The sequence below is a fragment of the Anas acuta genome, chromosome 10, assembly GCF_963932015.1.
Source record: "Anas acuta chromosome 10, bAnaAcu1.1, whole genome shotgun sequence".
NCBI classification, from domain to species: Eukaryota; Metazoa; Chordata; class Aves; order Anseriformes; family Anatidae; genus Anas; species Anas acuta.
The window spans coordinates 3,334,885-3,361,899 of NC_088988.1; the positions used below are offsets into that span (position 1 = coordinate 3,334,885).

General features: G+C 43.8%; 1 protein-coding gene across 4 annotated transcripts; it reads right to left on the reverse strand.

The window, feature by feature from the left end:
* Positions 1–745: 745 nt before the first annotated feature.
* LOC137861732 (hepatocyte nuclear factor 4-beta-like) lies at positions 746–25,720 on the reverse strand. Of its 4 annotated transcripts, none has more exons than XM_068693139.1 (11): positions 25,661–25,720; positions 25,436–25,563; positions 19,114–19,318; positions 17,123–17,217; positions 9,731–9,837; positions 8,478–8,633; positions 7,829–7,916; positions 6,993–7,145; positions 4,591–4,827; positions 3,847–3,960; positions 746–2,750 (listed from the first exon to the last, which is right to left on the reverse strand). In XM_068693139.1, the coding sequence occupies exons 2-11, from the start codon at positions 25,548–25,550 to the stop codon at positions 2,614–2,616; spliced, it is 1,407 nt and encodes a 468-aa protein (XP_068549240.1). In that variant the 5' UTR covers positions 25,551–25,563; positions 25,661–25,720; the 3' UTR covers positions 746–2,613. The 4 variants fall into 4 exon arrangements, with proteins under 4 accessions (XP_068549240.1, XP_068549241.1, XP_068549238.1 ...); XM_068693140.1 differs by having other exon boundaries at positions 19,114–19,285; positions 25,661–25,691; XM_068693137.1 differs by lacking the exon at positions 25,661–25,720 and having other exon boundaries at positions 25,436–25,651.
* Between the last annotated feature and the right edge of the window lie 1,295 nt (positions 25,721–27,015).

Below are 27,015 nucleotides of genomic sequence, written 5' to 3' on the forward strand. Positions count from 1 at the left end.
AGTAGATACTATTTACTAAGCAGAGTAGCATCCTTAATTTGTAAGGATTTTAAGCTGTATTAACTACTTAGCTGCATCCTCTGGAGTAACTCCTTATCTTACTAGTACCTGCTTGCCTAAGGGAAGCGTGATAAATATGCAGTGAATGCTTTCTGTTTGAAGACTCTTTACAGGACAAACAGCTTTACACCTTCAAGGTATTTATGTAAAACAGGTTTGGGCTCCCTAGTTTCTCTACCCAAATGCTGACTTATTCCCCTAGTTCTAGAGTTTGAGAGACAAACAGAGCCAAATGTTACAGCTGGCAAGGAAATGCATCACTTACAGAGCAATAGGTTAGACTTCATTACCTGAGATGCATGGGGCATGTTTTCTGACAAACAATTGGCATCTTACCCCACTACTAAAATATTTTTAAATTATGGTTTTGAACTTTTCATTACCAAAAATTATTAGTCCAATAAAGCAGAAACTAATGAAGTACTGACTTCCAAGAACATTGATTTAATTTAGAGTGGGATTTGACATAGGAAAGCCAGGAAGAGATTTTTGCTATGAATCAATTCTGGCCCTAAATGTAGGCCTGTTGTGAGTTAGTTATAAAATATCAAGTGAAATCAGGGCTTTGCAACCATGTATTCTCTTTTTTTATGAAACAGGTGAAAATCCCTAGGATATTTGCGATGGAGAAATCAACACAGAAACTTGAAAACTTTGTTTTGAATTAAAAAAAAAAAAATCAAGCTTTCTTTCTGAGAACTGTGGACCATATGGAATTTATTTCCACTAGATTTATTTTCTTACCATTAATGAGTATAAATGTACATTTAATTTCTAGAAAAGTAATCTACATGATGGAGGAACTGGAAGCAATGTTACACAAGTACAGATGCAGCAGGAATGCTTGCAGTGGGACTTGTTTTCCTGGTATAGCTGTTTCAAATCAAAGTTATCAGCGTTTATATCAGATCAAATTCATCACAGAGAGTAGAAAAATAAAACATTGTGATGTAAGGTGAAATTCAACCCAGTCCTCAATGGTTTTCAACTCTTACACTGTAGAATAGCAACTTTAAAATATCTTCCCCAGCCACTGAAATGACCTGAGTACAAAGTGTTCCCCTTTTCATGGGGGTTTGGATGCTCTTCCCAGCTCCTCTTTCACTCAGCCAGATTGCATTGTCATAGTGTCCTCTATCTGAGGATCTCAAAGTGCTTTACAAGCGTCAGTGAAATAAGCCATGGCTGGGCACCACCATTTCATCTTTGTGATGAGCAGGGATGGTGCTTGTGGGGTGGCAGATACATGCAACGTGACAGAACAAAGAATTCTCCGTTGTGTCCTAGATTCAGTGTGAGACATCCTTAATGCCTTGAGAGCTGCCCAATGGAGGTCATTGGACTTTTGCAGAAATGAGCGTAAGCTTTGTAGAAATCCAGCAGTTGGCTTCCTAATGATGGTTAATTCATGTGAATAAATGCTGTACCATAGTGAGAGTGCCTTAGGAACTTTAGAGATTTTATAGGCATCTATTGAGATTATTTTCAGTAGCTGTAGCATAGTTAATAACTGGTCACTGCTGACTGAGATGTACACTAAATTCAGAAAGACCATATATTTTAAATACAAACATTTTTAAATACATGGATCACAAAAGACCTGCCTCCTCCTTAACTGACAAATTCAGAGCTATAACGTTTAGGTTACAGACATTACAAAGATTTAGAAAAACTGCAGCAAAATCACACCTATGTAGCAGGAAAAGCTTTTTCTTTTTTGCATTTTTGCCAGGACTGTTGCTTCTTCCAAATATGATTGAGGTAAAAGTTTGCAGGAAAGGCAAAGAAATGATTTGGTAAGTCAACAGCTTCTTGAGCTTGCTGCCAGTTGTGGGTTTTTCCAGACCAGGCAGCCATAGACCAATGCAGAGGTCTTGCTGCCATCTTGCAGCAGTGTTGGATGCAACAAATGGACTCCGTACACATTGGAAATCATGGAATACAACAGAATAACAACCAGCATTAAAGTTGGCTGGTCTACAAGGAAGAAGTATTACAGCTGTGTGGCATAAGAAAGCCTGTAAGGATAATGAAGGTAGTCATCCTAAAGCTTAACTTGCAGCAAGAGAAATGAGAATGTAATTAATTTTTAATGGGGATAGACCTTTCTATACCGCCAATTCAAGACAGAATGTATTCATTAACAATTAACAGGAGCTGTGTAAGGCGTTTGTTTCCATAAAATAGCAAAAGGCTTCAAAAAGGTGCAAAAGGCTTCAAAAGGGTGGTGATCACACTGAGTTAGATGACAATATGTGCAGTCAAAAGCCCTGCTCCGAAGAGCTTACAGTATTGGTCCTACTGAAAAGAGCATTAACCGCAATCCCTTGTGAACTGAGGGTGACAAATGAGGGTGACAGCGGCGGGATGATCCATGGCGAGGCTCCTGCTGCAGTCTGGTGTCTGGTGCTTTACTCACGGACAGGAAAGAGTGTGACCGACAGGTCCGGTGACAGGCAGGGGATTGCCGTGCTTTGCCTCTGCAAAAAGAAAGGGCCCGATTCACTTTCAGCACGGTTTCCACATTGCTCCCAGCTTCTCCTTCCACTCTCCCTATAAAATCTCCTGCTTGGGTATAACTGTCTGAGGCAAGAGCTGCGCTACAGCACTGGGGCCTGCGCTAGGGCCTAGTTTATAGTCTTCACTGCCTGTGCTTGTAGAAGGAGATGGAAGGGATGGTTCAGGAGATGCTGTGGGAGAGAAAAGAAACAGAATTAGAATGGTCTTTGCTGATGGTCAATAGGGCAGTGCCCAAATAAAATCGGCAAACCATCCTACGAACCAAGGAGCAGGAGCTTTGGAGTGGTGGTGGGGGGAATCCAGCCCCAGTTCAGGCATGTTCTTCCTTCCTGGGTTGTAATGAGGCCTAGGAGGGGCTGATAGGCACACACCAGCTCTTCCCAGTATTTTGCCCTTGGGAAACGCTTGTGCCCAGTTGCTTTTTATTCCTTACTCTCTTAATCAGAAGAAAGCTCAACCTGCTGGCAACTAGACTTCATTTACAGAACTCAGTGTCTACATCAGCATCTCTCTTAATTTCCCTTGCTGCAAGGTGGCTTTAAAAGAGACAGAAACCTAAAACAGGATACCTACATTAATATGGCCAAGAAACAGGAAAACACACTGTTACAGGTGTATGAGCAAAACTTGCAAGAGGAAGCTGTGTAAGGCATTGTGATTACGAGGCGGCAGTAATTGTGAAATTGCAAATCATGCTCTGCTTTTTTTCTTTTTTTTTTTTTTTTTAAATAGCATAATCTGTTTGCTACTACAGTGGATAAATGCCTTAACAAATAGCAATTGCCTGCAGCAATGTCTGGAGTGAAGATGGTCAGTTGTTCAGATTGTATGGTGTTCTGGCTGACAGCAACCAGGATGCTTTACTTAAGGAAACTTTTGCCACTAACTGTCTGTGCACCATTGTGGTATTCCCCAGTGCTGTCTACATTAATAGACACTCACCGTCACCACTCTTGATTTTATTTATTTATTTATTTATTTATTTATTTATTTATTCTTGTGATGTTTAGTAACATCTCAAAATCCCTTTGGCTCATGCTATTAACTGAAAATCTCAGCTTCTCTGTGGAGCGTGTTTCCAGACTTCATGCTAAAGGAAGTCAGCGAGGGGGGAGATGTGAACTCAGATCTAAGTGTAATGCTTAAATATATAAATAAAAAATAAAAATAAATAAATAAATAAACTTAAACTTGATTTTCTTAACCAATTCTCCTATCCAGTCCCTTCAATAATCTGACACTAGTAGCACAAAAATGGACACATACGGTCTGGGACGGTGTGAATCACAGAGCTCATGTTGCTTGGGAGGACGTGTCCTGGCAGCTGTTCCATGTTGAGGTTGGGAGGTCCGGACTGGTATTGGAGGTCGATGGTGGATCCTGCAGAGGAATTGGATAAGGACGTTGTTCTTTGCATAGTCACCGAGAAGCCAGATGTTCTGGCACAAGCCTCCTTTTTCAGGGAACGTGGGAGACCTCTGTGGGTGGGGGTTAATATCTTGGCTCCTTTTTGCTTCCTTCCTGCTCTCAGCCCTTTCACTGTCCAGAGACAGCCCTCCCAGATGGCTGGGGTTCCAGCTAATAACCAACCGTGCTGTTCATCTCTGTGTGTGCTTTGCAATTACCGCTCATATCAGGGTTTCCCATAAAGTTATGACTTTGGCATAGTGCTACCAAAGATGTGTTATCTCCCTGCAAACTGCATCAGTTTCGTAGGTTGACATAAAGTCAAGCTCCCAGTGGCGTGAAGCACACAGGATGTACCTGCTTCTAAATTGTCCAAAGATCAGATTTTCAGAGATAGACTGGAAAAGAACAGCTCAGGGATTGGACTCGAGTGAGAAGACGCCATGTTTGAGCTAAAATTCAAACTGAGCCTTCACTTCCCCTCCTTCCAGGACCAGGTTCTCCCTACCATACATCTGCCAGAGGACAAAAACCCTGGCAAGAAGCCCCATAATGGCTTTGAAATAGAACAGCTCTGCCATCCTTCCTCAGCAGGGTTCGTACCTCCCAGCAGCATCTCCTGCAGCAAGCTGTCAATCCTCGCCACACCAAAGAGCTTCACAAACTGGACCTGCTCTATCATCTGCCAGGTGATGCTCTGCAGCGGGGGCAGCAGGAGGAGGATGTCACTGAACCGGCCCCGGGAGTCGTACTGGCGGTCGTTGATGTAGTCCTCCAGGTTGACTTGGACCTGGAATCGCATGTTCTTCACCTTCCCGGGCTCACTCAGGCCTTTGCAGTCTGGGGAGGGGAGGAAAAAATAAATTAATTGATGGCCTTTGCAGCCAAAAAGTGTTGCTCTGGCAGTCAGGCTCTGTGGAGGAAAAAGGCTGAGACCCAAGTGACTCCACTGGCTCTCTCTGAGTGTACAAGTTTATCTGATAGATTTACATTAGGTTGTCACTACTTCATATCTTAGATGGAGTAAGATATTTGAGGGGAAATAGTAAGAGCTTGATTCAGATGGATGTATCTGGCTACAGCCATAAGCGAAGAGGAAGGATTTAAAAGCTGAACTGTATTTGTCCTTCTAAGTACACAGCCTGGGATTTTCGCCTGAAAGTTTTGAGTCCCAACTACTGCCGCTAAATCCACACAGGTTTAGAGTTTATCTGTTGTAAACACATGAGCTCTAGCATCAGATTCTTGTCTGGATTTCCTGTCTTTGACCTGCGGTCGATCCATTTTCCATGCACTACTGGTCCAGTTTTGCTTAATCAAGTAAATTTTCAAGGGCAGGCTGAAGTGTCAGGATTTACAGCTCTCCACTCCTGCTTTTCCTGCTATCTAAAATTGAGATTTCTGGCTCGCTGGGCCATTTCCTTCAGTCTACAAGGAACTGCCAAGCAATACATTTTAGGGATCATCATACCAAGAGATTAAATAGAGTAGTTAGCACGTTATTGTATGTCAATGTGTAACTCCATGGACAAGCCTACTTGTTAGCATGAATGAATTTCACTTCTGTGGAACTTTGCACTTTTTCCTTTCAGATGAAATCACAGCTCATTGTTGCAATGATCTAAAGCTTCATTGAGATACCAATCAGCTGAGAAGGTAATTTGTCAGACTGCTTTTGATTACACCATCCTTACACAGGTTTGCGGCAGGCTCTTTGGCAAGCCAAAGTTCATGATGTTTGTAAAACTCCTGTATCTCGATTTTAAATCAGAGAACACAGCAAAAAAATGATTTATAGGAGATGATATGCTAATTTTCCATGCTAATAGATGCCAACGACAAAAGGGCGTTGTTCTCAACTTGGTATTGTTTCCCATCTCTTCTCCAAGCTACAAGGCAATACACAATAAAGTTGTTCAAATGCAGTACCAAGGTACCTGAGCTGGAATGAAAACCCCCATGTTTGAAGAACAAGAATACAGCAGAGGTTCAAAGCAAACTTTTGTTTTCCTCTGTGTGTTTCCCTGCTCTCCTCTTCATCCTGAGCTGCTCAGCCCTGCCCTCAGCCAGGACTGGCTGCCAGCAAGCTCCATTAACAAACATCCTTGATATTTCTGGGTACTCAATACCCCGAACAGTCCAGCTGCCTGTGGTTTTTAAAACTCCTTTCTGAACTCATGGATGCTTCAAGCTGCTGCTCAATTGATTCACTTAGCTTATGCATAATTCAGTATAAGCACATATATCCTCAGTAGGCATCTCTTTCATTTCAGACTGATGGGCTTTCCTGAAGCCACCCTGCAGCAGCAGAAAAACTCCTCTAAGGTCTGCTGAGACTTGCACATCGGTCTGGCTGGTGTTACTACTTCCTAAATAGCAAAGCGTTCGGGAAGAGGCCATTTCCAACATGTCCTCGCTGCACTGCTAAATATTGCTCATCACAGCAGAGACAGAGTGAAATACAGAGAGCTGCTGCCAAGGGGTTTTCCTGGTTAGAGTGTCCTCAGCCTCGCTGGGCTTCACAGCCTGCATCTCTGGCTGCTTTCCCCACTACTTCTGCTGCCTCCTAATATCACTTTCTTTGCAAGTGTGCTTTTCAGGACACTGAGGGTGAAAGGAAAGTAGCTCAGAATCAATATCAGTGTTTTCCAGAGACGTCCTGAAAGATGTTTCCCTGCCCAGATATGCTCCACACTGACGGGTGCAACAGTAACTCCCTGCACTGTGTCTGTGGCACCCATCACACTCATACCCAAGGGGTGAAGCTCTGTAGAGCTCCTGCTTCACCCGTGAGGCAAGAAAGCAGTCCAGAGATTTTTCTTTACTCTGCTGAACAGCTCACTAACCTTGATGTGACTCTGAAGTTAGACATTACATTTAGAATTGCAAAAACAGGAGGAAGAGCTGCATTTCCCCACCTGTTGCCCCATTTCCCGTAGCCTTCTGTAACACACCAACCCTTTCTCAAGCCCCAAGCTTGCCCCAGCAAGCAGGATGAAGCTCACCTGGGTCAAAGAAGATTATGGCTTTAAGGCAAGCGTACTCATTGTCATCAATCTGGATGTCCCGCAAGGGCTTCACCAGCTCGTCCAAGATCCTGGTGGCCACACGAGCAATTTCCAGCTCCGGGCAGTGCATGGGGATGATGAAGTCATTCCCTGGGGAGATGAGAAATCCAGATTTGGACACTTGCTCCGGCTTTGCAGACACAGCCTCACCCAGAAGCCACTCAGACCCCTATTGCCAGGTATTCCCACTGCCCACGCACAGCAGATTTCCAGTATGCAGCTTCATGCTTAGATTGATGGAGAAGCAAGCCATGGATGTGATTCTTTGGTCCTTAATTATCTATTTTGCACATGTTGGTGCAGTCACACCATACACAAAGCCTGCTCCATCTTCTGCTCTGATTTACCCTCTGTTATACCTAGCATCTGTTTGGAAGTGGTGTTGTATCTTTATTTTTGGTGCATTTTTTTTAAACAATATTCTCCCTCCCACTCTTGCGCTAACACGTTGCTGTCAAGGGCAGTATTCTCCTTTTCCCAAGAATAATCCCATCTGTATTTTTGGTGGCAGAGAGTTACATGAAAAGGCTACTTATTCACACTATCATTTATTCACACTATCATTTTTAATAGGCCTGTGTGCTAAATTTTTCAGCACCACTACCCAAATAGCTCACTGCCTGGATCTGGCAATTAGTTAAAAAAAAGAAAGAAAAAAAGAAAAAAAAAAAAAAAAGGCAAAATAGTTTGAGATCCCACTTAATATTGGGGTTCTCTCAGCCACAATTTCATGTGTACAAATTATAAAAGCAGGAATGCTTTCACTACTTTACCTAGTAATAGAAAATCAGTGTACGGTATGGATCGCTTGGCTACCCCCAGGAGCAGGTGTTCCCCTGCGTGAGCTCTGAGCAAGGCGACCTGGAGGTGGCACAGAAGACAGAAATGGCATTAAGTTTTCAAAGCAGAGCAGAATGGTGAGCTGTTGCTGGTTAGATTCAGCCAAATTCAGTGTTTGTTTAGATCTGTCAGATCTACAGATTAAGTACTATTAAGAGATAGAAATTATTAGGAAATCTTCACTGTCCAGAAGTGCTATAATTTACTAGGATATTTTCACTTTTCAGAAGTGCTATGTTCACAACAAAAAAAAGTTTTCAGATGAAAGGGCAAAGAAGGCTTTGGTTTATTGGAGTTATTATGAAATAAATGGTTTTTAGATTCATCCACCAGGTTTCAATACAGGGAACACCTTTTTGATTGGGTCCTTGTGCATCCTGGAGTGATCAGCTCCATATTCTGGGGCATTTTGGCTACTGGATTCATTGTTAATCACTCCCTTGTCCATTATTATTATTATTCTCCTGCAATTTTATTGCTCTGTGCAGGGTGATCTCTATATTAATGTCCCCGTTGGAAGGTAGGGCTGGGAATGTGTGTGGGAGGCAGTAGATGTGCGGGGGCAAGGCACTTGCACGTCACCTGGTCGTCCAGCGGCAGCTCACAAAACGCCGGGATGTATTTTGCCCACTCCACCAGCACCAGGAGCTGCTGTTTCATGGACTCGCACACGTCGTTGATTGTCGCAACCTTCTTCATGGCAATGTCCGCGCTGTGCACCGGGCTCAGCGACGCGTACTGAAAGAGAAGCGACCCCGCTTAGCGCTGGGACCACGATCAGTGCGATTTTCCCAACCGAGCATCCATTCCCATGCTCTTAACCACATCCTTCCTCAACAGCAGCCATCCACGTGTAACGTGCTGAGCATTCCTGGACAAAAATCTCATCAGGCCGTTGACCAGAGGCTTGCAGCTGGGGCTAATCACTTATTCCCCAGCCCAGGGCGAAGCCTCCACGAGGTGGTGCTCGGTCCCAGCAGACACCCGCCCTCCTCCGCCTCCTTCCCCCTGGCAGCCTCAGGACAAAATTTGCTTCACGTTCCCACAGCAGCCAGCAAAAATGGGGCTGAGCTTCACTGCAAGCCAGCAAAATGCATGAAATGCATCCAGCTTTCCCCCTTTCCCCAGGTGGCTGTCTGGGACACAAAATGCCCATTTTGCTCTCTAAAGAGCTGCAAGGAGGGGACAGGGTTAAAATATAATAATTTTTGCAAAGGAAGCGGACGCATTGTTGCATGTAATATGCAACATCTGGACCATATGGCTCAGTGGAGAAAGGCTATTTGCATAGGAATTTAAAGGACACGCAGGGTGAGATTCATTGTGGAATGTGAAATAAGAAAGCCATCGGTGTTAGTTTAAGCCCAGCGGTTTTATTAGCTTTGTTTTTCTCCCCTAAAATTGTTGTCCTGGAAAAAAAAATAAAGAATAAAAAAATGAAAGGTATAACAGACCATGATGGGAATGTTGTGTTCAGACCAGGGCACGTGAGGCGGGTTAAACTTCTGCACAGGATATGGGGAGTTTTAAGGGGGGTGGTAATAATTTAGGTGGGGGGCAGAGGGCAGTGGACTCTGCAGCACCCCTCAGCCCTTGGAATTTCAGTTCTGCATCTCACACCCCAAAGGCTCCACCGGCTTCTTGCAGGATATGCTGTCCTGAGAAAGCACTAAGGATTTTTACTGCTTGCTTTTGGGTATCTTTAAAGCATTTTCTTCCCTCTTGCTCTGAGAGAGCCAAAGGAGAAAAACCTGGTGGGTTCAGCGAGTCCCTAACCAGGGAGGAGTAGCTGAAGGCCATATGCTTATCTAAGGGGCTGCACCCACGTTTCATACCTGCTGTGCCATGGCCTCGGCCTGGGTGAGCACGTTGATGGACAGCGAGCCGTTGTCCTCGTAGCTGCTCCGGCGGATGCTGATCCTGTCCCGCTCGTTCTGCACAGCTGAAACGAGAGCACACAGCACTGCTGTTAGCTGGGAGACACCGCACGACTGACCGCAGGGTTCATGGGGCTTTGGGACGTCTGCTCCCAAGCCTGATCTCATCTCACAGCATTGGAAAAGCCATTCTCTGATCCCACCTCACAGCCTCCGTGTCCCCTGTCCCAGAGGCTTCACAGGTGGGGTTCCTTAGGGGACGTTGCCGCTGCTCACATGGAGTCACATCGTTAAAGCAGCTTAAAAGAAAGGAAGTTTCAGTCCACTGATCCCCCCTTAGCACCATCCCTTGTTCCTGAGCTCCCCAATGAGCCTGTGCCTTACTGACAGTGATGCAGCGAGGTTTTGGATACCTTACAGTGACCCTGCAGAGCAAAGATCAGCCCCAGGGCTTTGCAAACAGAAAGGTAGGGCTGTGCCACGCTGAATTCGAAAATAGGCTGATTTGGGGTTTAGGATTGTTCTACCCTTTAAACCACCCTTTCCCAGAAACACAAGCTACATCCAGAGTCTTGCCCTCAGCCCTACATGGGGGATATCAGGGATGCACTGCACGTCAGCAGCTTCTTTTTGCACCATGCAACTGCTTCGCCTCTGCTGCAGCCACCGAGTAAAGCAGCAGCAAGGGAAAATGCAGGGTTTAGACTTAAAGCAGCCGTGGCTTCAGTGTTAGTTTCTCTCCTGAGCCCTATTGCCTCCATCCAGCAGCAAACAAGCCCCCAGGGTCTGGAGAATGGAGCCAGGACCTGGGCTTGGTGTTTTCCTGACAGCTCCTCCATCTCAGCCACGTACAGCTCCAAAAGGCAACTGCCATCAGGGCAGAGGGAGCAGGAAGATTGAGCATGTGGTGCTAATAGAGCACAGCCCTCCTTCTTCCTCCAGCAGTTCCAGGCTGCTTTTTTTTTTTTTTTTTTTTTTTTTTTTTCTGGGGGAATGACTCAGGCTGAGCTGTCACAGCACTCCTTACAGGGCTTTAACTCCTCGGAAACTAACCAGCGCAGCATTTGTCTCAACATTGCTTCAGATTTTTCCAGCAAAGATTTTTTTTGTGTTTATTTGTTTTCAGATTCAGCAAAATCTGTCCCGTTTGCGCACTCTTTTTTCAAGAATTTGCCTCGATGCTGGGCCTTGCTGCAGAGCGAGAACCCTTCATTTCTGAGTTCCCAAAGGAGACGTGGGCACAATTTCTCACACAGGGTGGGAAGGTGGCTGGTTTTATGGGCTTCTTTTGCCAGCTCAGGTCAAAGCTCTTATCTCTTTTCCCAACTGGCCTCTGATGAGAGGCCAACAAAGTGAAAGGGCAGAAAACAGGCAACAGCGACGAGATCAATATTTCCCATTATTGGCAGAAGCGCGGTGTTTGTTTTCCAGGATTTGGGACACAGCCTTGCTGGCAGCCAGGGCCTTCTGGCAGCTGAACAGAGCGTGCTGGGCACGGGGCTGCTGGGATCAAAAACCAAAGCCACTTTTGGGTTTTTCACCCCCTCCATGAAAGACTGAATGATGGGTACATCGATTTGGAAGAGGTGCGATGCACAATTGTGTAGCAATGGAGCCTTTTCAGTCTACAGACACTTTCTGGAGGCAATGAAATATTGATTTAAACAAACAAAAAATGTAGGTTAAGGTAGGAGACTCCACTGACTGACCTGAGATATCAGCATGTGTTACCCTGTGCATGGGGGTGGTGGAAGAAGGCACTCGGGCAGGGCACCCCCCAAGTCTGAGGGTGGTTATAGGAAATACACACGTTACCTATGATTAATCTTCAGCACAGATTAATCCTTCACTGCTTTTCTCTGTCCACCAGAAAGCATCCAGCCTTGACCAGAAGCCATCCCGCCCGCACATATGGCATCGCTGCCATCCTTGGAAAGTCCCTGCCCAGCCTTTCATGGCTGGCTTAGTAGCAGATGCTCTCCGGGGAAAATGGGCTCTTTTATGTAATTCCAAGAAAAGTTACCAATTCTGCCTTTCTAATCAAGCAACGCACATTACATGGGTCCCCCAAACCAGTCCCCTGACGGCAGACTCCTTTAAGAGCCTGCAGCCTGTTTTTCTCTTGGGTGCTTTTATGGCACGTATTTGAGTGCTTCCCTCATGCCCTGATAAGCCCAATCTTCAAGTGTAAGTGGATGGCACCGGCCGACTTTCTCAAGGTGATTTGGGTGTTATCACTGAAAGTACCCAAGGTGCTGTGGAATTAGATACAAGAGGGAGTTAATATTTTACCTGCCACAAAAATTAATCTGTTGCTGTGGGGTAATTATATTGCTATATTTATTGTGCTTGTAAAAAGGAAGGGGTAGGTCACCCGTGGTGAGGCATCACTGGTGCTGAGGGTGCTCAGGCTCAGACGTGATCGTGGCTGTTCAGTGAGTAACTTTAAGCAAACATGCAGGAAGGACTAAAATCCCAGTGCTGTCTCCCACTGTTTCCAGAAGAAGCTTTGCTCCCTAATCTTTTTATTCTCTTCCCGTCCTTTGCCCAGTGCCCTGGTTTCCAAAGCCAGTACATCTGAGGGTCACGGTCAGGCTCCCAGCGGAGGGGCAGTGATGTCTGCGGTGTGTGTGTCTCTGGGCCCCAACCCAAAATAGCTCAGAGGCCCCGCAAGGAGCCCAGAGCCGTGCAGCTGGGTGCCAGGGATGGGAAGGGCCAATGCGGCCCAGTGCAAGGGGACGTCAGCAGGAAAATGTCTTTGTGATACCGCTGGCCAAAGACAGCGTGTCCCCAGCCCAGACTTTTCCCCCAGGGAATTTAGAGGGAAGGCAGGACGATGCCCACAACTCTCTCCAGGGAATTTGACACATGTCTCGGCTGTGGGAAGCAAATGGGAAAACAAACATCTCCTCCATCTGACATTTTAATATTCAGATCAAGTCCAGGCCCTTTTGCCATGAGCGCATCAAGGATGACAGCGGGTGGGCTGTGGAGCTCGCTGCAGCTCTTGAGCAAACAGCGGTGTGTTTGTGGGATTGCAACAAGCCCGTGTTTCCCAAACATTTTGTCCTTGTTACCTTGGCACATCGGTGCAGAGCATGTGACAAGGAACCTCCGGCGAATCCAATAAATACGAACAGAGGCATTGATTTGATGGGAACAGCACCAAACCAGTAACTTTCCATGGTAACTGCTGAGGTTAAAACCCTCCTTTGCCACCTGCCTACATGGGAGGTACCATTTCTATTATTAATCCACTAAAAAAAAAATCCTCATTCAATGTTGATGGGATTGGAAGTGTATTAAATGAGATGTGGATGTGTGTGTGCACAAATGGAGAGCAGGAGGAGGAAGGTGCAGTGCCCCAGTGTGGTGCTGGCACTCACAGTGCTTCCATCTCCACTGACAGATTTACTCCTTCTTGCTGCTGAGTTAATTTATATGCACAAGTATATTTTCTTTTCCTAGGCTATCTTTGATTTTGTAGGTGTGATACATTTTATTTGCACGTAAAACCCAATGGTACATGCACATTTAATCCTTTCACGTGCTGGGGGCTGATTTATGACTATCGCAAAGTGGGGAAGATCCTTCAACTCTTCCATCTCCCTTTGCAATAAACTGTGGTCCCACACTGCTGCAAGCTGGCAGAAGAGATTCGCAAACAAAAGGGATGAAACAAGATAGAGGCCCTGTGAAACACTAATAAAACCATCCTATAAACCTATCCAATTTAACAAGAATAAATGAATAATAGCCTCGAGTCCTCCTACTGTGATGTGGCAGTGATACAATAATTCTTTTGACTTCTGCATAAATCTAAAGGATTTCATGTACATTCATAAATTACTTTAAAGGGCTGAGAGCTTAAATATTAACCTCCCTTTCTTCACCAGCAAACTGAATCCTGACAGTGCAGTGTTGGACATTTCAAAAGGCTTCAAGGTTATTAGGTGTCCAGCTCCATGTGAGCTGGTAGCCTGGATCACTGGAAAACTCACACCCTGCTAATTTATTCAAGGTTAAACATGATCTCAATAAGATGTTAAAAATAGTCTCTTACTGTATTTTTTTTATTTTTTTTTGAGGAGTGGTTAGATATCAGATGCACTCCTCATTCACTGACACTGTAGTGACCAGAAACCTGTCCAGTATCATTGTTCAAAACAACAGAAATTGAACTTTCTCCTGTGCAAAGAGAGAAAAGTAGAGAGAACAGACAGAAAAGAAAAAAAAAAAATAAAAAAGAAAACAAACAAAACAAAACAAAACAAAACAAAAAAACAGCGATGCCATTGTTACACATGGGCCATCCTGTGGAACTGTCCCAGCCCTAATCACAAAATGAGATGAAGGGAGTGGATCTCCTGCAGAAACTCTTAACCGTAGTCATAGTCATAAGTCTTTGCCTCCTCATTTGTTTCAATTTTAATGATTGGTTATTTATTAAACTGAATTATTGATATCAAAAATGTAATTGCGATAGGAGTGTTTCTGAATGACTTAATTTCTAGGAAATCTGGAGACGGGATTTTCCACAAGTCTCAAATTTTGGCCCTTTTTGTTCCTGCTGGCTCCGATGGGACCTGGATCCCTTCTGGTACAAGCGGTAGCTGGATGCTTTGGACATTCCTTCTCCAAGATTTCTCTCTGGAGGCATAGGGTTCATGTGGGACATTCCTGGTCCTTTCCAAAAGCAGAATCAAATCCAGAGCATACAACCAAGACAATCTAAAGAACTCTACTGATGCTTTTCTCAGTGAACTCTGCCCAGCTGCCCCAAACTTATGCTGAACATACAGCCTGGAAATACTGTGCTCCCAGTACCAGCCCACAGTGATACCCTTAGCCGTGCACCTACACGATTGCCCCTACAGACAGCCAGTCTAAAGCTAGTTCATGTTTTTGCATCACACAGCTTTTTCTTTAGGCAGAAATTTCCATTCTGCCAGGCTGGTTAATATAGTCCCTCTCCTTCTCATATCCAGAAGAGAAGTTTCCAGCAGGGGAACAAAGAGAAAGAAAGATCCAAAATGTGTCACATCATGTCTTACAACACACAAAACTGGGGGAAAATAAAAAATAAAAATCTCTGAATCCAGGTCTCCATCTTATCAGTTAGTTTTTCCAGGATGAGAACATCTGGGGAGCAACAAGTTTTCCAAAATTGCGCATAAAACCATCGAGCAGTGGGTCAGCAGCGTGCTGGTGGTAGGAAGGGGTGAGGGTGACACAACCCCAGTGGCCCCACCCCAGGTGTATTGTCACGCATAGGCCAGGAAAATGATCATTTCCAGCTTCTTCCCCTCTACAGTGAATAAACACTGTTGTTACCACACCCTGGAAAGTCTGATTGCTATTACACGGGCTGGTTGAAAATTGATGCGACAGAGAAAAAGTGTCAAGGCGCTGTGTGCCAGTGCTGGGACAACCTGACATAACAACCTGAGTGTGGATGTCACAACTCTGGCATAAATCAGTGAATAGCACTGAAAAAAGATTATGTACAAACATTTGTATCATCCTTATACTGCTCTATCCTAAGACGTGGCTTCTCTTTTTTCCCCCAATGCTTTGCAATACTGTTTAATATTAATCTAGAACCACCCTAAAGCAAATAACTGTGTTCTTTTTGTGCACACAATTGTGCAAGAAATATTTTTTTTTCACAGTTCTGCACACATGTTTTGGATACAGCTCCGGTCAGCTAAGCTAATTTCTGCAAAGCAGTTGCTCAAGGTGCCTTAAAATCTTCTGTACCAAACACATGAGCAGTTTGCGAGCACACAGCCTGACCATGCACTCATAAAAACGTTGCAAAGAATGTGGCTATGTGGAACCTGAAATGAGTCATCTTCCATCAAGCTGCAATCAATAATGAAGGAACGAGCCAAGGTTTTATAACTTTTACCATAAAACCAATAAAAATCATGCTTCAGCTGAAAGAAAGGAGCTGATAACCAGATTTCAGCTTTTCCAAGCTTACCGCACTGGCAATCGGTTTTGTCTCCACCTGGAACTGACCAGATCAGCTTTGGTTTGTTAATTTTACTATGACGGTTACGTTTTTTCCCTGATATTGAATTTACTCCATTTCTCCTAAATTAAACCAACAGATATTTTTGCTACATTCGTGACCTATGCCAAACTGTAAGACACCCTGTTCTCCAGAAAAACATATGTTCAGAGGTTTGGAAAGAGATTCTTTTCATCATTCATGAAATCTTATGAATTACCAGAAATAAGTGACAAATTTCTCCCTGATTTCAGTGGAATTATGATTTCACCCCTTAGGCGAGGGTTAGTTAACTAGGTGGTATGGATTTTTACTGCCTAGTTTCTTCCTAGCTCCCTAATTCTTACACTGTTGATGGGCTGGAAAACTGCCCAAGTGAAGAGTGAATTGTAATCATCACCCAACTACCTGCATGTTGGTGGGGGGATATCCCATCTGCCATAGTACGTGAGTCTCTGCCCAGGAAGCTTGGAGTAAATAAAATAGTATCACCCATTCTCTCCCTCTGTGCAAACACCATATGACCAGAAATCAGAAGTGCTATGACATGTCCTAAACTTTTCCAGGAAAGTTGGCTGTAGAGAGCTAAGGAATAGGTTAACTGAAAGGTTTTTCCCCTCACTGAAGCATTAGGCACTATAACATCTAGTGTTTCCTTTAGTGCATTGGAAAGACATTTCCTGATGGTCACTGGTATACCCAGATGTTCAACAACACTCCACCTAACTCTTACTACAGCCAGTGTGAATTTCACCAAAAGGCACCAGACAATACTGGGCTGTCCCATCTGTACTGCACTGCTTGGCCCTGTAGTCATGCCATAGACACCATGAGGACAGAGCTACTGGAGGGGTTGACTCTGGCTCAGGTCCCATCTTGGGTGGACACAGGAGTCAGCTGCCTCCAGGAGTGCTGCCTGCGTGCCCTGTGCCATGGAGGAGCAGCTCTGGAGCTGCAAAGCATCATGTTTGGGCTGAACCTCATTCTAGTGGTTGCACCGAGATAGATCTCTAGATTCATCTAGTTGAGAAATGCCTCCTACAGAGCCAGAATCTGTTTTTAGGTGCCCTGAAGTATTCCCTGAAGAAGACAATCCCTTTCCCAGAATTAAAATATCCCGAAGCCTCCCAGGATGTGTGAATATTGGCACAGAGCCGTAGCTGAAATTCCAATCTGAAGAGATGGGAAATGTGGTTTTCAGCTGCAACACGAAGATATCTCTCACTGAGACACACAAGCACCACTGTGAGCCAGGGCTGCTGCTGCTATCCTCCGCAGTGGACGTAGGGCCAGAAACAGCAGCAGGCAGTTTTGAATGGCCTCTTTGCACCTACCTTCCTTCTTCATCCCAGCTCTGAAGCACTTCTTCAGCCTGCAGTACCTGCACTGGTTCCTCTTGTCTTTGTCTATCACACACTGTCGGCTGAACCTGGGAAGAGATGAGAAAAGATGGAGCAACCAGGCTGGCTGGAACCCTGCTCTCCCCGAGCAGCCCCAAATACTGTCCCAGTCCTCACTGGGCTATACAATGCTCGATCCCAGGGCAGAGCCAAAGGGTTTGCAAGGAATGAATTGAATCAGAGTTGGCTTGGCCCACTTCCTCATCCACCCCACCTCCATCTGGGAGAGCAGCGATTTCAGACCACCCACCCCGCGAGGACTGTGAGGATCTTGGCTGTGAAAGCGTGACTGTGACTCAAGTTGTGCTGGAGCCTGGTGGTTCAGGGATGCCATCTCCTACTTTCAGATGATTTTGGGGTGTTTCCTGTTGAGGCTGGTTGGTCCCTCTTGTTAACAGTCTTACTTTGTGTAGAATAACTGCACTATGGCCCACAAGCCCTTTTGTGTCTATAGCCTAATTTTGAAGCAAGCGGCTTCCCAATTCCTATTAATTTCAACAGGAAATTTAGGAACCTACTTGCTGTTCAAGGGGTGGCCCATGTAGATTGGGCAGCTCTCATGACAGTGGGTGAAAGGATAAAAGAGGAATCTCCTAGGCAGAGAGGAGACAATGCAGGTTGCTCTGGGACCATCGGTAGGCTGTAAAAGCCGAGGCACTTCCCCGGGCTGGTAAAAAGCCAAAGGTAGAAAGGCCCGAAGACTTTCCAAGGAATTCATGTCTGCGATAAACAACAGAGCTCCGAGCTGGGCTAAATAGAGTGCAGCTCACCAAATAAGGATTTACAGACAGGCAAGCATTTACCGTTCGCTTGGCTTCGACCCTGCATATCCTCCCGAAACTGCCAAATATCGCAGTGATTCATCAGTTCCTGGGGAGGGACAACAACTCTGCTCCCAGGAGAATAAGAGCCAAAATTTCAAAGAAATCGGTAATAGCTGTTGCCTCCTCCTGCTGGGATCCCACAGAGCCTGGGATGGGCACTGTGCAGGTGGACACTGATATCAGACTGGGTGTCTCTTGTGGCTGGTGTGTCCAAGAATGATAAGTACCCCAGGAGCATTTGGAACAAGGAGGGTGACTCGCATTGCAAAAATTTGGAATGCCTGGGAGGAAGAACCCTGGAACAGAAAGAAAACTTCCAGGTTTTAATTAGAGATGAAAAGGTTGAGGGTGGATATTTTTTTTCCCTTATCCTCTGTTAAAATAAACATCATTTTTCTAAGGTCAACCAAGATAAAATTTTAGATTTAAAAAATTATAATTTATCATGTCCTCCATATAAAAAAAAGTCACTCAAATGTATACCTGTGTGCCAAAGTGGCTGTGTATCATCTCTGGTCCCTGCTACATTCTCAGAATGATTGTAAATTAATCAGTGATATGTCGGTGTACATAGTTTAATGTGTTTGAAATAAAAAATGGAGAAGCTGTGGGGGAGGTAGCGGCTCTGGGAGTGACACGTTCTAAGATATTTCTTGCTTTCATGTTGAGCGTCACTAGGAAAATCAAGACCATTTTGAGAAGAAATCTCCCAAGTTTTGGTCCTTTGCCAGGACGTCTTTCCCTTGCTGGGCTGTGACGAGGTTGCGGTGTCACTCCACATCTGGAAGCTGTACCTGGGTTTTACACACACCAGTTAAACCTCAGGACTATGTTTCCTCTGATTCATAGCACGAGAAAAGCAGTGAATGTGAGCTCACAAAATGGATTGTACAGAATCACAAAAGGTGTCAGCATTCACAATGAGATAGGGCTTAGCTCCCTGTCTTCTGGCCAAAGGCTAAGCTGCAGTATTACTGTTTGCATTCATGCCATGGTGATTCAGCTTCTGAGACAGGAGCCCCATTGTACAACCTGATCTTCACCCCAATTTCTTTACGGTGTCAATAAATTGCAGTTATTTATCACAGAAGGGGCAGGTACCTGCAGGAATAGACGTGGTTCTTGCGGACGCTCCTCCTGAAGAAGCCTTTGCAACCATCACAGCTGGATGCCCCGTAGTGTTTGCCGGTTGCCCGGTCCCCGCAGATGGAGCAGAGGGAGCCGATGCCATTGGCAAGCACGTTGGTGTTTGCTGATTCAGCTGGGATGGTCTCTGCGGGCAGAGAACAGGGCCCGTTAGACGTCTCTGTGGTGGAGACCAGAAGGAGGTGATAGCAGGTTGGTTTTTTCAAGCAGATCATGCACTGAGCCTGCCCTCCCCACATATGTGCACGTGTTGTGTTGCTGGTAAAGCCTCCAGATCACAGCCCTGCTGTTCTCAGCCTCAACTGAGCACAGCTCCCTTGGCTTTGCTTCTTACACTAGTATTTTTCTTCACCTCTGTGAACAGAGAGACTTTAATGCACCTAACCCAGCTCACTCACAAGAACTGAACAATTACTACTACTTTTTTCTTGACAAGTGCAGAGTATCATAAAGTATAGTGAAAAAAAATCATTAACTTAAATAAATAGAAAGCAGAGAAGAGACAGAAAGGATGAACGACTTCATACACACAAGTGACAGAGATGAAAAACACCTCGAGACCTCCTCTTGAGACCACCTCAAGAGAGACAGCAGCTCCTACAAGGGGCACTTGGGTTCTCCTGAGTTTGGTTCCTTCTCTGATGTACCCTCTGAAGGGTGCCATTGCTTTTCCCTGGTTACAGAGGGGTGCAGGAAGATCCGCCTTCTAAATTAGGCACCTAAAATTAGGTCGCATGAATGCCCACTGTCATGTCCCCTGTTTGCAGCAACTCATTTGGGGCAGGAATAGCTCTGCCTGGGCCACGTGTATACACTGCTGAAAACTCCCCTTTAAACTTCTCCCTTGGCCTTAACCACCAGCCTTGCTGCTCTCTTAATCCTCCTAATTTGAGGCACAGCTTGGAGAAAAAAAAAAAAAAAAAGGAGACACATGAGAAGGCGCAGATGACAGTGTTTACATCTTGCTGAGAGAAGGAATGTTTGTGGAGTCTGTCCTGACCTGGGCATTCGCTGCAGGATGATTTATGAATTTATCGCCCCTCTGGGAGCATGTTCTTCGCTCTGGAGGGGCCAATCTCGTGCTACAGTGACCTAGGCAAAGGATGAGACACGTCCTGTCTCACAGGAGAGCTGGGTAGAAATGGGAACAGCTCAGCTGGTGTTGTATTGAGCAATGAGAAAATGAGAAAATTGCTCAAATGGGAGGAACTGGCACCTGATCTGGGTAGTCTCAAGAAGGTTTTCTACTGCATAATGCATAAAAATAGCTTTGGGTCATCCTCATACAACACTTCTATATACACACAGAGAGAACGTTATTTTTGTATGTGAACACACATCAAACAATTTCTAGGGAAAATATTTGCTATGCAATGAAAATTGTAATCAAAAGCCAAAAAAAAAAAAAAAAAAAAAAAAGCCAATAAAGCTTTAGCTTTTTAAAAACTGGAAAGTTTGTTAGCTATGGCTAAGATGAAGACATTTTTAGCTAAAACTTGACAAATGTGAAGGTCAGGTCTCCTTTTGCTCCCTCAGAAAGACACTTCTCATCTATATTTCACCTTCTAACATAGGGATGAGTAAGTAAGTAGGTTGTAGTGCGATGGGAGCATCATGAGAATAAAAAATGACAGCACCGAAATAATTCTTAGGTTGTAATGACAGAAATTGTGATTCACCTGCTCCCAAAATCCTTGTAAGATGCTCCAGCTCTGACTTTTGTCAGTAGGTAAGTGGCACTTGGGTCCTTTGCAAAAATAGTCTGTGTCAGAGATGCTTATTGGCAATTCAAATTGATTTTTTTTTTATTGATTTTAATTTTTATGTCAATAATATGTTTTTGATAACTTTTTATTAAATAGACTGTACTAGGATACTCCTTCAAGAGTAACTGTGCTGCTAAACATGTTTGCATCTGTTGCTCCATCTATTTCTTTGAAGGAACATACGAACACAAACAAATGCACTGAATGTGCTGGATTCCATTAAAAAATTGCACAACAAAAATGATGATAAGAAAGCCAATTGTATTCTTGCTCCACCCATGCTTTCTCTTCTGACTTCAGAATCAAGCCAAGGTCACACAATTTGGGTCTCCAATGGACTCTTCATTCTTCAGCTGGGTCCAGATTGCAAAATGTTCCCTGATGCTGGAAAGCGTTTACTCACCAGAGAAGAGTTTTTTTGTATTGTTTTGTTTTTTTCCCCCTTACGTAAGACATGAGAGGAACTCTTTGTTAATGCAAGTAAGAAATTCATATTTTAGCTTTAAACCAAGTGTTACAGGAGGCAAGACCATTGGCTCTGAGCACGTGAGGGCCCATGGAAGTTATCAAACCAAATTTTGCCCTCACTTTTACCCATGAAATAACAAACAGGCCCATAATAATAGTTCAGTCTGTGTTAGGTAGCCACATGTGCTGTTCAGCTGAATTGGACAAGAATAAAAATTTTTAAAGATAAAGGAAAGCCTTAAGCCAGCATGCACATGTTATTTATGATGATTAATGTTAATTACAAAATCCTGTCACCAGCTAATGATGAGTTCCAAATGAGAATTAGCTCTGAAGAAAAGGCACAAACAAGATTGTATGCATCAGTTGATTTTTGGTGGGGCTTTCAAACCTACCCAGTATTTGGGGAATGTCTGGCTTTTTCCTGGACTGATCACTACTAAGAAAGGCAGAGGAAAGCCAAGACCCCTGCTGGCACTGTTGTGTGCCTGTGAAATCGTCTGAAAACTGCAGACCATTTATTTCAGCCCTGCCTGACACAAGCCAATAACCTGCTCAATGTTATTTAACACATTGTGCCTCTCTAGAGGGGTTGCTGCCTGGAGCTCAGCATCACACTGAGATGTTCAGATGAATCTGGTCAGAGTACAGCTGGCTCACAACTGAAACAAGCTCATGACTGTCCTTGCCACCCAGGAGAGAGATGCTCAGAGACATGTATCAGTTACAGCTGTTCATCACCGTGGCATTACAGAACAACAACTAATCCATGCCAACTCAGTATCTCTGAAATTTCTGCTGGAGAGGCGCAACTGATGATGTTCCCCCAGCAGATGCTCATCTCAACATGGTTTGAATCCTGAGCTGAGATGAAGACCTGTGGTTGTGGCCAGACTCCTTGCTTGGATTGTCCCTGATGTTTACTGGCATTAAAACTTGGGGTTTCAAGTACATGTCTTTTGTGAGCTACATATAAACAATGTGCAGTGCAGGAACCACAGCCTGCCTGGATGGTTAGACTTGATGATCTTAAGGGTCCTTTCCAACCTAACCCATTCTGTGATTCTACCTATCATTCTAGACATGATGAGAGTATCCCAGTGGCTTCATCACCTTTGGGGGCAACCAAGCTCGCAAACAGAATGTATAAATTTTTTTGTTACATACTGCCCCAGTATGTAGATCATTACCAAACCAGGGTTGAAATGATGATGCCAAGGTTCAGAACGATAAGAAATAACAGTGGTGATGGTCTCATGCTGCTGGGGAATGATATCTGGCTTTAATTCAGAGTTGGAGCTCTGCATGATACCTGACTCCTCAGAGCTCTTTGCTGCTTTTCCTTTCAGTTACGTTACTGGCTATTAAGCTCTTCAAGGAAATGCCTATCTCTTCTGAATGCACACTGTGAAGGAGAATTACCTTGCTGTACTTTCCACATTTTGCTTATATGCACACAGAAATCCAAGCGAGTCTTGGCTCATGTCTTGGATGCACATAATTTGCACACTCCAATGGGTAAAATACATTTGAAATTTTTTTTTTCACAGTTTGAGCTGGGCCAGGTTGCAGTGGAGTTGGGAATGTTTTTTTTTGCCAACATTGTGCCAAATTCTCAGGGATTAGCATGGTGCTTGACTGCTGAGAAAGGAAAACGTGCACAACCATGGGAGAAAGTGTTCGCTGACACTTGACTAAAGAATTAGTGCAATATTTTAATATTGCTTCATATTTTAAGCAAGATGACAACTCTGACAAGAGCGCAAGGAAATGGGTATTAACAGCACATAAAAACCAAGTGAGAATACAGCTTGTAATGCCAGCCAAGGTAAAGGAAACAACTTTGTACAAAATGGGAAAATTTCTGCAGTTACAACACATATTTTATAAAAGAAAAAAAAAAAAAAAAAAAGGATTAGCATTGATTTTCATTCATTTCCTTTTGCCTTCTTTCTATATAAAACAGCTTTTTAAACTCCCCTTCTGCTCCCACAAAAGACTCTATTCTTCATTTTGAATTAGGCTCAAAATGTTTGGCAAATTATGAGTACGTTAGAGGTGGAAAATACAAAATATATACCTAGGCAAATCTCAAAACTATAGCAGCTTCCTGAAGCAGAAAACATAGCACCAGAATTGTTCCACATCATTAATCAACCTCAAAATTTTGATGAAATAATGTTCCAAAGAAGGAAAGAGTTGTTTTTAATGAAGTATTGCCTTATTTGAAAATATGTTCACTTTAACATTGCTTAGCATGTAAGAAACAGTTTCGGTACTATTAAAATACATCCTGTTCATTTTTACGTACACAGCAAAACTACCACTAGATTTAAACAGGGAAATATAGAATAATCTCTCACAAAGAAAGATATCTTTCAGAGAAAATATATGGTTTAAAAAAAACTAATATATTTTTTTAAAATATAACTAAAATTGATTTCAAACAATTTAAAAATATTTCTGAAACTACAGAGTTTCTGTGAACTGCTATTTAAGGTTACCTACAGGAGATGACTTGGCTGGTTAGAAATATATTTCAATGCATGGACATTTGAGGTCTTTTTTAAAGTTATTTTTACAAACTGTAGGACACTTACCCAAGACAAACAAGCTAATTTCAAAACAGCTAGTTCCTGAGAGAACCAGTTACACATTAACAGTTAGACAAATAACCCAAGACTGATCTAGATAAACTTCAGAAAAACTCAACCTGTCAGTTCCACTGAATGAAAAAAAAAATACGTAAAGAGCTCCAAACAGGTTTTGGTACTGAATTTGAAAAATTATATTGAATTTGGAGAAAATCTGTACCACTCCAAAAAGTAAAAAGTATCTAGTTTTTCAGCAGTGAGTGATAAAATGAAATATTTGTGTTAAATAACATTTCTGGAGTAGAGTGGTGGATGGAAAACTTTCTTCAAAAATAAGAAATAAGATCCAGTCTATCTGGATCTGGAGAAAAAAAATAATAAGTAAATCCTTTATTTAAGGGCAGAGAGAGCTTTTCCTGAAGTCAACTTTAAATTTTAATTTCCTCAGGCCTTTTAACTTTACTTGTCTCCTGACATAGTCCATGTCCAACAATAATAAGTCTAAACATTTTATGTTATAGGCCATAGCCCTTCTGAAACTCCAATTTGTTTTGATGAGACATCTAATCAGAAAATGTGAAACTGAAAATCCCATCTCAATTTCACTAAGCTTCTTAACAAATTAAATGAAATGTTGCCAAAACTCTTCAAAGGCATTGCTAACACTGGGATTTCATTCAGTTACATGATTGGTTCTATGTTATATGGCTAAAGTGTCCTTTATGTTTCAGGCAGTGAACAGTTAATGTCCCATAAAAGTGTTTGCTTTAAGTTAGAATACCTTTGACTATTCAAATCCCGAATATCACACAACACGCTTTATTTCTGTGAACAAGCGGAAGTCTTTCTATATAAAACTTCATGACTCCTAGCCAAGTTCTTTATATGGCCTAAGGGCTTATGAACAATCTTGGTAGCAAGGAATAATAATAATAATAATAATAAAAAGGCAAGTGATCACTTGTATATCACTTCTCTATCTATGTACCTAGGAAGAACTTACATTAGATACATGGTGCATTGTGTGAGTAACAATCCAGGAAGCGTTTTTTTCCAAGGATTACATATGAACCGAAGTCATATATGGGAAAAAAAGCATAAATTTTAAGACAGAAATATTAATAATAACTCCTCACATAACTCATACAGGGAGACAAATGCACGGTGTGCCATCGAGAGCTCCGCCAACATTTGTAATACCTTGTTGGCTCTTCAGGACATGATGCTCAGCACACCAAGGAAAGGAATAACCTAAAAAGCACCAGGAAGTGAAGGGGACCCATTTCAACCTAAATCTAACTGCAGATGCAACAGAGGTTGGCAGATCAGCTGTTTAAATACTACTCCTTCCACCCTTTGCCCCACACCTCCTACCTGTCTTTCCTAGTTGTACAGCTTTTTAACAAAGGTAATAGAGGTTATTCAAGAGGAAGCAAACAGAAATCTCACCAGTGTTGTTCGGAAGCACCCGAAGGTTTTCAAATTCTAGCATGGTATAAGAGGAGTCCAAGGAGTCGACGTAATCTGGCATATCCATGTCCATGATGGACTGACAAAGCTTCATTATTACTTGTCAACTGCAAGGGAAGCGGCAAAAACAGCCCTGCTGTCAATCACGGCCAAGTTTTTCCTCCGCAAAGAGACACCCCAGCCTTTGCACTGACAAATCATTACCCAGCTCTGCCCGCAGTCCCCTCCCCGTGCCAGGAGAGAAGGGACGAAGCCTTTCCTTCTCTTGCGCTTAGTCCCCTCCCTTCCCGGGGTGCATCTGTGCTCTCGGTCCTGATAATATGATGTAGATAAGGCCTAGACTCAAACAACTTGGATTGCATCTTTGGGTCAATACTGCCTGGTTTATGGCTGTTCCTGCACAAACATTTTGAAAAGGGCTGCAGAGAGGCGTTCACACATGCACTACTTCACTCTTCTAGGGTGAAGCAGTGGTCACGTCAAATCATGCCCGTGCCGCAAAGGTGTCACCTTGCTTGGCTACCAGCCCTTGGGAAGAAGATCAAGTGCTGTCACTTGAAGCTGGTGAAGACAATGAGTCAGTGTCACCGCTGGCTAAAGACCATGAAGACAGGTCAGTGTTTAGAGCCTGAGGCACTGCCAAGAGGCACCAGTTGTGCCTCTTGGAACAAATGGAAGGGAAAAATGAGGTTTCATTACAGCCAGTTTCATGCTTTCACCCTGCCCCACAAGCAGAGGTGAGGTAACTTCTCCCACTGGGCCTTCAGGACATGATGCATCACTTGGGCCTTCCTCCTCCTCCCTCCAGGCAGCCCCAGTTTCCCAGAGCTCCCACCCAGCAAGAGCTTGGCTGTGGTTTCAAGTTGCTAGGGCAGAAGGTTTCAAGTGATGGCAAATGATGGAAATGGGAAAGGCTGGAAGGAACCAGGCAGACTCCTTCACAGATGTGTGGTGTTGCATTTCATGATGACCCATGCCTGGCTTTTCTGGGAAAGGCCTGTATTATGGAAGTACAATTCCAGGTTTTCCCCAAAGACCGTGTGTGGTTTTTTTAATTTACTGAATTTTGCACAGTTCTTTCACTGTTAAGACTCATGAGTTGTACTGCAAAGGACTGGAAATAAGATACAGCCATGAATTTCCCCAAAACATTACACCTGGAAGTGGTTGGTTTACTCCTGGTTTTGTCCTCCAGATGCCTTCCCTGACATTAAAGTTCACCCTCCAGTGACGTTGTTGTGTGTCAGAGAGCCTTTCCTTTCCATGAGCTGTTCTGCAAGATCCAGTTCAACATCCTGTTGAATCTGGAGGAAAGAAGTCTTGAGAAACAGGGAAATGTGTTGCCAGAAAAAAAGAGCCTTGGCCAAAAGAAGGGGGTTGCCAGACGGCCTGAACTTTCACTGAACCAAAGAGCAGGGCAGCCCATGTATCCTAGCAAACTCCAAACAGCAAGAAATGTGCCAAAACTGAGTTTTGAAATATCTTAGATATACTCATTTTTATTTCATCTCTGCAGTCCCCATTTTACATGCAAGCTGTCAGGATCTGTCCATATCCTG